This window comes from Cervus canadensis, chromosome 17, assembly GCF_019320065.1.
Source record: "Cervus canadensis isolate Bull #8, Minnesota chromosome 17, ASM1932006v1, whole genome shotgun sequence".
In the NCBI taxonomy this organism is placed as follows: Eukaryota; Metazoa; Chordata; class Mammalia; order Artiodactyla; family Cervidae; genus Cervus; species Cervus canadensis.
In genome coordinates, this window is record NC_057402.1 from 7,212,867 (window position 1) to 7,225,278 (window position 12,412).

At 62.9% G+C, this 12,412-nt stretch overlaps 1 protein-coding gene across 2 annotated transcripts; it reads left to right on the forward strand.

Annotated features, from left to right (window-relative positions):
- Positions 1-4,151: 4,151 nt before the first annotated feature.
- Positions 4,152-11,133, forward strand: PLD4 (phospholipase D family member 4). Of its 2 annotated transcripts, none has more exons than XM_043489917.1 (10): positions 4,152-4,309; positions 6,491-6,696; positions 7,314-7,497; positions 7,682-7,802; positions 8,112-8,323; positions 8,867-9,067; positions 9,694-9,833; positions 9,948-10,113; positions 10,188-10,284; positions 10,674-11,133. In XM_043489917.1, exons 1-10 carry the CDS (start codon positions 4,163-4,165, stop codon positions 10,874-10,876), a joined length of 1,677 nt encoding a protein of 558 aa, XP_043345852.1. In that variant the 5' UTR covers positions 4,152-4,162; the 3' UTR covers positions 10,877-11,133. The 2 variants fall into 2 exon arrangements, with proteins under 2 accessions (XP_043345852.1, XP_043345853.1); XM_043489918.1 differs by having other exon boundaries at positions 8,196-8,323.
- The last annotated feature ends 1,279 nt before the right edge of the window (positions 11,134-12,412 follow it).

Consider the following 12,412-nt stretch of genomic DNA (forward strand, 5'->3'; position numbering starts at 1 on the left):
AGGACTGATGCTGAAACTGAAGCCCCTAATACTTTGGCCATCTGATGTGAAGAGCTGACTCATTGGAAAAGCCCCTGATGCTGGGAAAGACTGAAGACAGGAGGAGAAGGGGACGACAGAGGATGATCTGGTTGGATGGCATCACCGACTCAATGGACATGAGTTTGAGCAAGCTCCGGGAGATGGTGAAGCCTGGAGCACTGTCGCACATGGGGTTGCAAAGAGTCAGACATGACTGAGTGAACACCAACGACAAAAGTGGAGGAAAATAATACAAGAAAAAAGAAAAAAAAGACGACCTTGTAATGTCACGTATGAGTTGGGAATAATCAACAGGAACTTCCTTACAGAGGACTGTCAGGAATAATGTAGAAGAATGATAAACTCAGGAGACCAAAGTGTCTGAAGCCGTCTGACACAAGCTGGAGCATGGGGAATTGTGGGGCTCCCAAGTGCTTACCCTCAGGCTGCTCACCAGGGGCAAGGAAGGAGATCCTGATAACCACCAGGCTTCGCGTCACTGACAGAGTGGGGGCCGGACCCCAAGGGGACGCCGAGCTCGGGGACGGCATCACGCAGCACCTCCCGCCGGCATCCTCGCCAGGGCTCCGTCCGCCTGAGACTGGAAGTGGTAGGTGAGAAGTGACTCATTGAATAGGACGCTTGTGCGGCCGATGAGCAGGAGGGCGAGGAGTGCCGTGCCCCGAGCACTTACTGGGCTGCAGTTTTATCATCAAAGGAAGAGTGGGGAAGGGAGAAGATCATCTTTATCTTTTTTGAGTAGACGTCATGCTTCCATTATTGGCTCTGCCTCCAGGTTGAGCAGGGGAGTTTTCCTGTCCCTACATGGTCAAGCTAGGTCCACAAATTACCAGTTTTCATGGGTGGAAAGAGCACGTCCTAGGGCTCATTAACTGACTGAGCTCCCTGGCAGGATGTGGGCCTCAGGCCACCGTGTTTTATTGTGTGAGGGCCTGTCCCAGGCTTCTGCTGAATGGTTTTGTTGCTAAGCCAGCCTGCTTGGTTTTGTGGTTAAGCAACCCTGCTTTCTTGGCTATCATTAACTTACAGGGGTCTCTCAAATTTCCTATTTACACTTCCCTAGTGGGAGTAACTATTTAATCACCCATTTTGTCCCTTCATTCTATCCCTGTCATAAGCAGGCTTTACGACTCACTTCTTGGTACAGGAGCCTGGGCAAGAGGAACAGAGACTCCATGAGCGGAAGGGGGGGCAGTGGAAAGGTTGTCTCAGGTGGGGTGAGGGTGAGGAAGTGATTTAAGGGACATAAAAACCAAACTCAGTGTGGGGATCTCAGCTGGATGCAATAGCAAGTCAGCTATAAATGACAACTTGGTGACAATTAGTGAAAGTTGGTGAAAGTTTTAACATCACTATAGACTGATGTCTAGCGTCCCCCTAAATTCCTATCTTTAAAACCTAACCCCCAATGTGATGCTATTAGGAAGTGGGGCCTTGGAGAGGTGATTATGTCTTGAGACTGGAGCCCCTGGGAATGGGATTAGTGCCCTCAAGAAGAAACCCAGGGAGCTCCCTGGCCCCTCCCACCAGGAAGGAGGAAGACAGTGAGAAGTCCAGCCACCCACCATGCAGCAGCCAGAACCAGACACCAAATCAGCCAGTGTCTTGACACTGGACTTTCAGCCCCCAGAACTGAACAAGCACCTCAGTCTGTTACAGCAGCCGGGATGGATGAAGACAAGACTGAACCATTAAATTGATAAAATTAAGGAATTGTTGATTTTTTTAGGAGCGATCCTGCAGGAAATTTGTTTATTTAGAAAGGCACACTGAAGTATTTAGAAGTGAAATGTTCCCCATGTCCTCTGTTCATTTATTTATCTTTATTGAAGTATAGTTGATTTATAACACAATATTATATAAGTTATGGGCTTCCCTGATAGCTCAGCTGGTAAAGAATCCGCCTGCAATGTGGGGGAGACCTGGGTTTGATCCCTGGGTGGGGAAGATCCCCTGGAGAAGGGAAAGGCTACCCACTCCAGTATTCTGGCCTGGAGAATTCCATGGACTGTATAGTCCATGAGGTTGCAAAGAGTCGGACACAACTGAACGACTTTCACTTCATTATATAAGTTGCAGGTGAATAATATAGTGATTCACAACATTTAATGGTTATAATCCACTTGTTGTGTTCATAAAATTTTGGCTATAGTCCCTGTGTTGTATAATTCCTCTTTAATTTAAAATTCCTTCCTGGGGGCTTCCCTGCTGGCTCAGTGGTAAAGAATCTGCCTGCCAATGCAGGAGACATGGGTTTGGCCCATGGGAGGCTCCCACATGCCATGGAGCAACTCAGCCCGGGTGCCACGACTCCCGAGACTGTGCTCCAGAGCCCGGGAGCTGCAGCTACCGAAGCCCGCGCACCTCACAGGCCCTGCTCCCAGTAAGAGAGGCCACCACGACGAGAAGCCGCGCACTGCAACGAGGGAGGAGCCTCACTTGCTGCGGCTGGAGAAAGACCCGGCACAGCCTCAAATAAAGAATAAAATAAATGAGCAAATAAAATGAAAATTCCTTCCTGACGCAGAGGCGGTGCATGTCGGCAGTTGTGGAGTCGTGGCTGCTCGTTACGCTCTCCCCCCAGTGTCCGTGTCTGAGACTTTCTGCAGAGAAAAAGTCTAATGAAGCAGCAGAGAAGAGGAGATGCTGCTACACTTGTAAGACTGATGACTCAGAAGATACGGCAAGCCCTTCAAAACTATGAGACAACGTCAACAAATCTTCATTAAAAACAGCAAAAATACAAACAGGGCTTCACAGAGGAGGAGACCCCGTGACCGGCAAGCACGCTTCGTCGTCAGGGGCCTGCGAGCTGCAGCCACACTTGATACCACTGTGTCTCCAGATGCAAAAGCCACAGAGCACGGTGGGAAATGCTTCTGAAAATACCCAGCATGGTCTTGGAAAGTGAAGATGTTACTGAAGGGAAATGGGTCAGTAGACTCAGGTGTCCAGTGACCCTACCCGGGAGCAGAGGCCACCTCGGCTGTGGTCTGGAGAGGAGGGCAGACCCCCAGGCTGAACTGGGACAGGGTTTCTGGAAGAAAGCGCAGGGGCCTGGGGGCAGCCAGCGGCATCTTCCCCTTTCACCTCTCAGCCCACTCACACCAGCCCCAGGAGTCTGCCCGGGAACCGATACCCTCTCCCTGGTCACCCAAAGGTCAGCACCCTGGACAGGGCCCCTGCAGCCCCATCCTGCTGGGGTCTTAGAAGCAGGGCCTGGGCACCCACCCAGTCCAAAGAGGACTTTGAATGAAGGAGTGGGAAAGGGTCCTGTCCTCAGAGAGTCCCAGGCAGACGGGAGAGGGGGTGGGGCAAAGGAGGCAGACAGCCGTGCTGGGAACCCAGGCCGAGCAAACTACAGCCAGCCTGCCTTTTCAGACAGCCCAGGGAGCGGCCGGCCTGCATTCTCCAGGACGGAGGTCCCAGCTGCCTCCATTTCCCAGACTCCCTTGTGGCTAGATGCAGCCGTGTGACTAGGTTCTGAATCATGAGACATGAGTGGAAGTGCCCTGTGAGACTTCCAGGATGTCTTCCAGGATGTCTGCCCTTACATCCTGTTCTGCTAGGAACAGGAGGTGATGACTGAGCTCCGGCAGTCACTGTGCAGCCATGAGGCTGCCGGTTAAGCCTAGGGATTGGGAACTGAGAGCTGCAGGGACCTGGTTCCCAGTGGCTGCAGGGCCAATACCATCCCTAGGCGGCCAGTACTATGGAGAAATAAACAATGTTGCTCAAGACCTGGTTCTTTGAGTCTCGATGCATGTGTGCATGCCAAGTCACTTCAATCATGTCCAAGTCTGGGCAACCCATGGGCTGTAGCCTGCCAGACTCCTCTGTCCATAGGATTCTCCAGGCAAGAATCCTGGAGTGGGTTGCCATTCCCTTCTCCAGGAGATCTTCCCAACCCGGGGATCGAACCCACATCTCTTAAGCCTCTGGCATTAGCAGGCAAAACACTAGCGCCACATGGTTTGCACCAAACCTAACTCGGATGCACAGGCCTGTGACTTGGGGGTGGGAGGTGGGGAGGGATTTTCTCCGGCAGTGAAAGTTCTCAGCCCCACCCTCTAGCTGGCTCACCCGGCTCCAGATGTCTGTCAAGGGTACAGAGGGAGGTATGCAGGACGAAGAGGAAGTGGCCAGAAGGGGAAGCAGCAAGCTGCAGAGAGGAGGCAGGTGGGAGGTAATCGCAGTAATGGCCTGCAAGCTGAGGGCCTGCGTCTGTGGCAAAGCCAAGATGAACGCCAAGGCGGGACCCTCAGAGGTAAGAGCCAGCGAGGCCAGATGGGAGGGCTAGACTGAGGGCCCTGAGAAGGGGGGATTTCTGTCCACTGCCTCCTGACCGGTGCTGCCAGCTGCCTGGGCCCAAAGCGCCACGAAGCTCCAGCAGGGCCTGCAGACCATCCCTCCCTCTGCTGGTTTGTGCAGCTGGGCCCACCAAGGTCTGGGGTCTCCTGGCGAGCTCAGCCTGGGTTGATCCTGCCCAGCACAGGGCATGGGGAGCTCGGAGCTGCCCCCCGGGGGTCTCCCAGCCCAACACAGCCTTGAGATGCCGGCGCTGGTGGGTCACCCTCTCCCAACAGCCAGTCCTACCCCTGGACACACGGGGTCCTCAGGGTCAAGCTGCCTAGAACCCCCTGGATGGCGAGCCTCCCCAAGCCCTTGTAGTTCACAAGGGGGTAGGTGGCCTGGCAGGCGCCTCAGCTGGGCGCCCCCTGGATGGGGCTGCGGGGGCAGGGCATACCCACCTTCTCCTGAGCTTGGGGCCCCCGGGCGCTGTAGCAGGGCACACGGCCCTGGGCCCCGTGCAGGACTGCACCCCGATCGCCTCTCCTGAGCATCAGGGAAGGGTCTGGGGAGCCCACACTGGGGCAGGGAGGGGGATGGCAGGCCCCCAAGCTCCCCTCTTCAGGGTGCAGGTGAGGACCCTGACTCCTGTCTGAAGGGGCCCCTGAGTTCTGAGCCCCGTCTCTCACTCCGGGGATCCCACCACCCCGTGATGGTTCTGCTTAAGGCAGACTGCCCCCCCGCCCAGGCCCAGCTCCCAAGGCTGGCCCTCCCCCATGGAGGTGGGCTGGGGGCCCTGCGGGAGGGCACCCCCAGAGCCCGGGGCCTGTGGGACAGCCTGGCTCCCTGGGCCCCTGGGCCCAGCCGAGCTGTGCTCACAGGCGGGCAGCGTGACCCCAGCCCCAGACCCCAGGCGGCGGTGTCCACTCGCCATCAAGGCCAGGAGGGAGGGCTGCACCCGCCCCTCACGGAAGCCTCAGAAGTTGGCTGGTGGTGGGCGTGGGGGAGCGGGTTTGGGAGGACCACATCATTGTGCACGGACCCCGCCCCGCACTCCAGGGAAGGCAGCCTCAGCTCAGAGCTGGGGAGCGTCCCGCTTGGGGTGGCAATTGAGTCTGCTCTGGGGACCAACTCCAACCAGGATCCAGTCCACCTGGCTTCCAGCTCCTCGTGAGAGTGACCACTCTGAGGGGACAAGACCCCCGTCCCCAGCTGGCTGCAGAGTTCTGGGACAGAGGGAGACGCCCGCCAGCATCGAGGGTCCTGACTCAGCCTCAGCCCCCAGGCAGCACCACGGGGCCCAGCTCAGGCCCTGGCCCTGGCCCCCAGAAAAACAGCCCCCTCTCTGTACCAGGCCCCCCATCCAGGACCAGGGCCATTGCCCGGCTCCCAGGAGGGGCCAGCATAGGGCCAGGATGGGGGGCCCAGCCCGGGAAGGGAAGCAGCTATTTATGAACCACCCTCGAGAGGACCCAGCCTGAAAGCAGAAATGGTGGCAGACTCGCTGTGGTTGAAACGAGGAACTGAGATTCAGACGCCCACACGGCCCTGGGGGGTTGCCGAGAGGGGAACCAGCAGGTCATATGTGCCCCAGGCACACACAGGACACGCGTGTATACGCACATGCAGTAGTGGTGGGTGACGGACTCAACAGTGTCAGGCCAGGCCAGGGTGAGGCCCCACCAGCAATGAGGTCTGCAGGGTCCCCACGAGGTGGCCCCCCCGGTGCCCAGCTGTCCAGGAGCGTGGGGTCACCGCGCCCGGGCCCAGAGCTGCGGGTGATGCCAGTCACCCCGCCCAGGGGCTGAGGCCTCTGCTGAGTACACGGGTGGCCTCGGCGTGGCCTGGCTCCACACCGCCCCAAGGCCCGCAGGACAGGGCAGTCAGCACTGCGAGGCTGGGGGCCCACGGGAGGGGCTGAGCCGCGGCACAGGACCCCTGGGCCAGAGCGGCAGGGGCAGCAGGAGCCACGAGGGGCCAGGACTCCCCGCCCAGGGGCTGCTGGCGCCTGTCTGGAGGAGCCTGGGATGCGGCCAGTCCCTAGGCCATGGCCTCAGGCCTGCCCTGGCCAGCCAGGGGAGGTCTGTCTCAACTAGAGCGGCCAGGACCCGCTCAGGAGAGTGTGGCCCCCGGGGACCCGGGTGATGTCTTCCTCCAGCTGCAGGTGCGGGGGACGGTCCTGCTGCTGTGCCTGGGCGCTGTGACCCTCACCTGCCTCCTGGGGCTGGGGTCCTCCCCTTCCTCCTGGAGCCGGGGCTGCCTTGAGGAAGGGCCCGCCAGGCCTGGGGGCCTTGGCTCCCGTGTGGATTGGGATCCTCCAGGCGGGGAGGCCCGGCGGCGGCATCAGCAGAACGACTCCTGCCGGTGAGCAAGCCGTGGGCTCTGCCCCGGGCGCCCCTTGCCTTCCCAGCCTGGGTCACCCCAGAGGGACAAGCTCTGCCCTTGGTCCCCTCCTCTGGGAAGAGGCAGGTTCTGGGAGGGTGGGCTGGAGGCAGGGGGAGTGGTCTGGGAAGGGGGGGCCCTGATGGTAAGGGCGGGATGGGGATGCTCTTGGCAGCAAACACAGGCTGTCACCTGGGACTTGGACCAGGCGGTCATCGCAGGCCCCCCACCCGAGGTGGGGTCACAGGGCCAGCCCCTCCCGCCCCTGCAGGGTCTGGAGCCTCAGAACCCCCCAGCACACCCCCTGACCGAGCCCCTCCCTCTGGATTAGCCTTGGTGACTCCAAGGGCCTCCACACCCACAGGAGCCCAGACCCAACAGCTCCGAGGGGAGCGTGCCAGGCTTGGGTGGGGGTGGGGACTGGGCAGCAACCCCCCACTCAGGCAGGCCCCCTGGGGCACTCCTGGTGTCAGGCCCACCCTGCTCTATCCAGCCTGCGGCCCGGCCCCCTTGACCTGGGCTCTGCCTCCTGCTTGCTGAGTGGGTGACGTGAGGCTGGCTGGCCGCTCCTGCGCTCACACCCGGCACCCCCTCTGCAGGCTCGTCCTCGTGGAGAGCATCCCCCAGGACCTGTGGTCTGCAGCAGGCAGCCCGGCTGCCCAGCCCCTGGCCCAGGCCTGGATGCAGCTGCTGGACGCCGCCCGAGAGAGCGTCCATGTGGCCTCCTTCTACTGGTCCCTCACGGGGCCCGACATCGGGGTCAACGACTCGTCTTCCCAGCCGGTGCGTGGCCCTCGCCCCTGACCCGGAGACTGCGGGCTGTGCCTGGGCCAGGCACACAGCAAGGCCAGCAGGCTGCCCGTCTGTCTGGCCGAGCTGTGGGCAGTTGGGGCCGCCTCGGGGGGAGACATTGGCCCCTCCTCGTGGGATGGGGTAATCTCTCTCTTACCCTGGCCTGCTCCCACAGGGCGAGGCCCTCCTGCAGAAGCTGCAGCAGCTGCTGGACAGAAACGTGTCCCTGGCTGTGGCCACCAGCACCCCGACCCCGGCCAAGAACTCCACTGACCTGCAGGTCCTGGAAACCCGAGGTGGGTGGGTGCCTGCTGTCCTGGGCCCGGGAACCAGCAAGAGCTGTGGGGCTGCCTGGGGGTAGGCTGGGAGCCTGGGGCCGCAAGCGCCTCCGAGTGGGCCTCCCTGGGGGCCGGTTCCAGGGGCCAGATGTGTCGTTTCCCAGGGGGCAGAGCACAGGGTGGCCTCTGGGGCCTGCTGCGTCCAGTGCTCTGAGCTGTGGGTGGAAGCTCAGCAGGGAGCCAGAGGCCACAGGGACAGTCCCCACAGGGCCAGGCCGACTGGGGGTCCCTGGGCCGACCGACGCCTCCGTCCTCCCACCTGTAAAGTGGGGGTGAGGACACCATCCATGAGGAGGACTGCCATGAGGAGGAAGGAACTGGGCTCAGCCCACCGCCCTGCACCCTTGTCAGGCGCCCAGGTGCGACGCGTGCCCATGGGAAGGCTCACTGGTGGTGTTCTGCACTCCAAGTTCTGGGTGGTGGACGGGCAGCACGTCTACGTGGGCAGTGCCAACATGGACTGGCGGTCCCTGACACAGGTGAGTCCCTGCGCCCTGGAGGGGAGGCCCTCCGGAGCTCGTCCACCCTGGCGCCCCTGACATCCCCTTGTGGGCAGTCATCCCGGGGGACGCAGCCAGGTCTGTAACGCCCCTGCAGTAGAAACACCCGGAGACTGGTTACGGGACTCCAAAGGCACTGAACTCCCGATGTAGAAGGTCACTTATCCGCCTGGAAACATGGTCAGGTCACCGTGTCCAAGGGGCCCTGCGGACAGAGCAGGAACCCTTTCAGGAAAAGCAGCGCTTCAGCCATCAGTCGAAAGGCTGGCAGCGGCTGTCGATTAGCAGTGAGAATGAGTTGTTTTCCTTTGAGCGTTGATGCTTTCTATCATTTTTGGGCAATGAACATGTATTGCCCTTGGAACATAATGTCTAAGAAAAGCAGGGACCCGCTGGGCTCCCTTCCAGACTGGCCGCCCAGGGGGGCGTGCGCCTACCCGGCAGCCCTGGGCAGGGGTGGGGTGGGGGGTCCGCCCAGCCCCGCAGAGGGCCCCTCCGGCAGCACGGCCCGGGTGCCCACAGGTGAAGGAGCTCGGGGCCGTCATCTACAACTGCAGCCGCCTGGCCCAGGACCTGGAGAAGACCTTCCAGACCTACTGGGTCCTGGGGGCGCCCAGGGCTGTCCTCCCCAAGCCCTGGCCTCGGAACTTCTCCTCCCACATCAACCGCTTCCAGCCGCTCCTGGATCGCTTTGACGGGGTGCCCACCACCGCCTACTTCTCGGTAAGGGTGGACAGGCCAGGAGGCCCTTCTGAGTCCCTGCTCTCTGACTGGCCACACCCACAGGAAGCCCCACCCACCCCAGCCCTGCCCTGCAGACCCCGGCATCTGCAATGTCCAGGGCTGTGGTCCTGGGGTGACCCCAGCAGAAGACGTGGCCGTCGTCATCCACGGGAGACAGGCAGCCTGGGTGGCAGGGGACGCCCCATGGCCCTGGAGCCTCCACGCACATCGCTGGCTGGGGTCTGACTCAGGACCAGGAAGGGTTTGGGGGAGGACCAGGGCATCAGCAATGTTGTCGCTCCACTGGAGAGGGGACGGAACTGGGGGGCGGGCGGCCACAGCCACAAGCCAGGAACCTGCTTGGGGTATGGGCAGCTACCCCAGGGCTCGGTTACAATGGAGACCTGGCCTCAGAGGCAGGGACGCATCCCCAGATGTGAGGGTCCGGCCGAGCCCCCCAGGGAGCTTCCTCCAGGGTCAGGCCAGCCCAGGGCCCCGGCCCTGTGGGCTGCGCCTCCTGCCTTCCTCCCGGTTCCCGAGGCTGGAGGGTGGTGTGTGCTGGGGTCGCGGGCCCAGTAACCAAGCAGCTCAGAACCAGGCCTCTCAGGGACCTCTCTGGCCCACAGGCATCACCGCCTGCTCTCTGCCCCCACGGCCGCACCCGCGACCTGGATGCGCTGCTGGCAGTCATGGGGGCCGCCCAGGAGTTCCTGTATGCCTCGGTGATGGAGTACTTCCCCACCACGCGCTTCAGACACCCCGCCAGGTGGGCCAGCTGGGGGCTGGGCTGCCGTCTTCTCACCTGTGGGGACCCCCTCGGGGCAGGCCGGCAGGGCCCCGCCGGCCCAAGGACCCTGACCCTGCCGTGCCCCTCCCCCAGGTACTGGCCAGTGCTGGACACGGCGCTGCGGGTGGCGGCCTTCAGCAGGGGGGTGCGCGTGCGCCTGCTGGTCAGCTGCTGGCTCAACACGGACCCCAGGATGTTCCCCTTTCTGCGGTCCCTGCAGGCATTCAGCAACCCCGCGGCCAACGTGTCCCTGGACGTGGTGAGAACGCGCCCCTGGGCCGGGTGGGGCAGCGGCCTCTCCGCCCCCTGACACGCCCTTTCTGTCCCCCCAAGAAAGTCTTCATCGTGCCCGTGGGGAACCACTCCAACATCCCCTTCAGCAGGGTGAACCACAGCAAGTTCATGGTCACGGAGAAGGCAGCCTACATAGGTGAGCCAGGCGGCGGCCCGCGTCCTCCTGGGCCCCCAGCGCGGCCACCCCAGCCTGCATGGCGCTCATGTCCTTCAGGCGGGGGCCGCGGCCCTGAAGGGGGCTGGGCTCTCCGCCTCAGCGTGGACCCCCAGGCAGGGGGCTTGCATGCGGAAGGGCTCAGGACCCACAGAGGAGGCCAGCCCAGTGGTCAGCCGGCCACACAGGGCGGGTGGGGAATCCCCGCACAGAGCTCCCCGAGCCCCGAGTTTGCGGGCGGGCAGGGGTGGGGCCCCTCCAGTGAAGAGCTGGCCGCATTCCTCAGCGGCCACAGGGGCCACTGGGCTGGGCGGGGCAGCAGAGGGACCTGTGCGGCCCCGGCCCCAGCCTCCCACATCCGCCACCCGCAGGCACGTCCAACTGGTCAGAAGATTACTTCAGTAGCACCTCGGGTGTGGGCCTGGTGGTCAGCCAGAGGGCCCCCGGCACGCCGCCGCGAGTGAGCACCGTGCAGGAGCAGCTGCGGCAGCTCTTCGAGCGAGACTGGAACTCCCGCTATGCCGTGGGCCTGGACGGACGGGCCCAGGGCCAGGACTGTATCTGGCAGGGCTGAGGTTCGGCCCTTCCTGCCAGCGGGGTAGGGCCTCCTTGCCTTGCCTGGCCCCCAGCCTGGACTCCAAGCAGCTTCACCTGCACAAGCCCTGGTCCGGGGCGGGACTGCCCAATGCAGGGCGGACACAAACTACTTGCTCTCCAAATCTAGCCCCTTTGAAGCCCAACCCCCCACACCTCCTCCAGGGAGCCCTCCTGGATGCCCCTCCCTGACTCCCACGGAGCCGCCTTTCCTGTCCACAAGTGGGGCCTCAAGAATACACGTGTGCCTGTCTCTTGTGTGCGTCCGCTGTGGGCCGCGCCCGCTTCTGCTCAGCCTCGATCCACCTGCGAGGGGCCTGTGTCTATGAGGCCACACGGAGGCGACGCCAGGCGTCTACCGTGGGAGCCCCTGACTCTCGAGGGTGTGCAGTCCTGGGCCCGCAGGAACCCGGGGACAGATCAGGGGACGGGTTCAGCAAGACGCGGGGGACAGGGCCCTGTGCGGGTGGGGCTGTGCCCAGGCGGGGGGCCCAGGCCTGTGGAGGCCTCGCTACTGTGGCCCCCCGTCCTGGTACGTGCGACCAGGACCGGTGGGTAGTCGGGAGGACCCGGGTGTGACCTGGAACGGAGGGTGACACCAGGCGGACTGCAGCCTGATGCAGCCCCACGGAGCCCATCCTCCCCGGGCCTCGCCCGTACCTGCCTGCAGAGGCGGGACCGGAATCCTGGCCCGACGACGCGCGTCTGCCCTTCTGCCAGGAGTGCTGGGTCAGAGGCCTGTCTCAGCCTCAGCTCACCACCTCCTGGTTTCTGACCTTGGCTTCAGAGCCCACTTGCCCTGGCAGATGCCTCCAGGCCGCCTGAGGCTAGAGCTGCGGGCTGGTTCAGTATCCAAGAGACCCTGGCAGCTGAGGGAGTCATCGAGGGGACGCCAGGTCCACCCCGAGCTGCCACCCCTGGGCCCTGAGTCCTCGTGATCTCAGAGAGAGCCAGCGGGGTGGCTGTCGACCCGTGGGGGTTGGGAGAGGATGCCACAGCTCCATGCGGGCCTCCCAGGCATCCAGCGTGTCCGGGAGCTGGTCTGTGTGTGAGCTGCCCCCGGTGCCCGCCCCCCCGCCGCCCCACCCCAGCTGTGCCCCAGGAGCAGTGGAGTCTGGGACTGCTCTGCTCCCCTGGCCGCTCCACCACGGTCCAGGCCGTGATGGGGAGACAGCAAAGGCCCACAGCCAGGGCAAGACCTGCCCTACACGTGGCAGGTCTGGTGGCCAGCCGTGGAGGCCTGCTCCAAAGCATGACCCCCTCTCCCCCGGGGAGACCCAGCGTGATGAGGCTCGAGAGGCCTGGGGGCCCCTTCTGGGGTGTGGGGCACAGAGCCTGCCCCCGAGGACCCTGGGCCCAGGCCCGTGTGTGGACGGCTCCGCTGCCCGGACGGGGGGCATGTCCGCCTCACTTGAACGGGTGGGATGAACAGGCGGTTAGTGGTACGGGGTGCTCACAGCTCTCGCCGGGGGCCGACCCCCGCTGCGGGACCAGGAAGGTGCTGTGAGCTGTCCGT

Coding starts and splice junctions, on each gene's coding strand:
- PLD4 (XM_043489917.1), top strand. CDS start 4,163: ATGCAGGACGAAGAGGAAGTGGCCAGAAGGGGAAGCAGCAAGCTGCAG. Junction 9,068..9,693: donor CCACCACCGCCTACTTCTCG/GTAAGGGTGGAC, acceptor TCTGGCCCACAG/GCATCACCGCCTGCTCTCTG. Junction 9,834..9,947: donor CGCTTCAGACACCCCGCCAG/GTGGGCCAGCTG, acceptor CCCCTCCCCCAG/GTACTGGCCAGTGCTGGACA.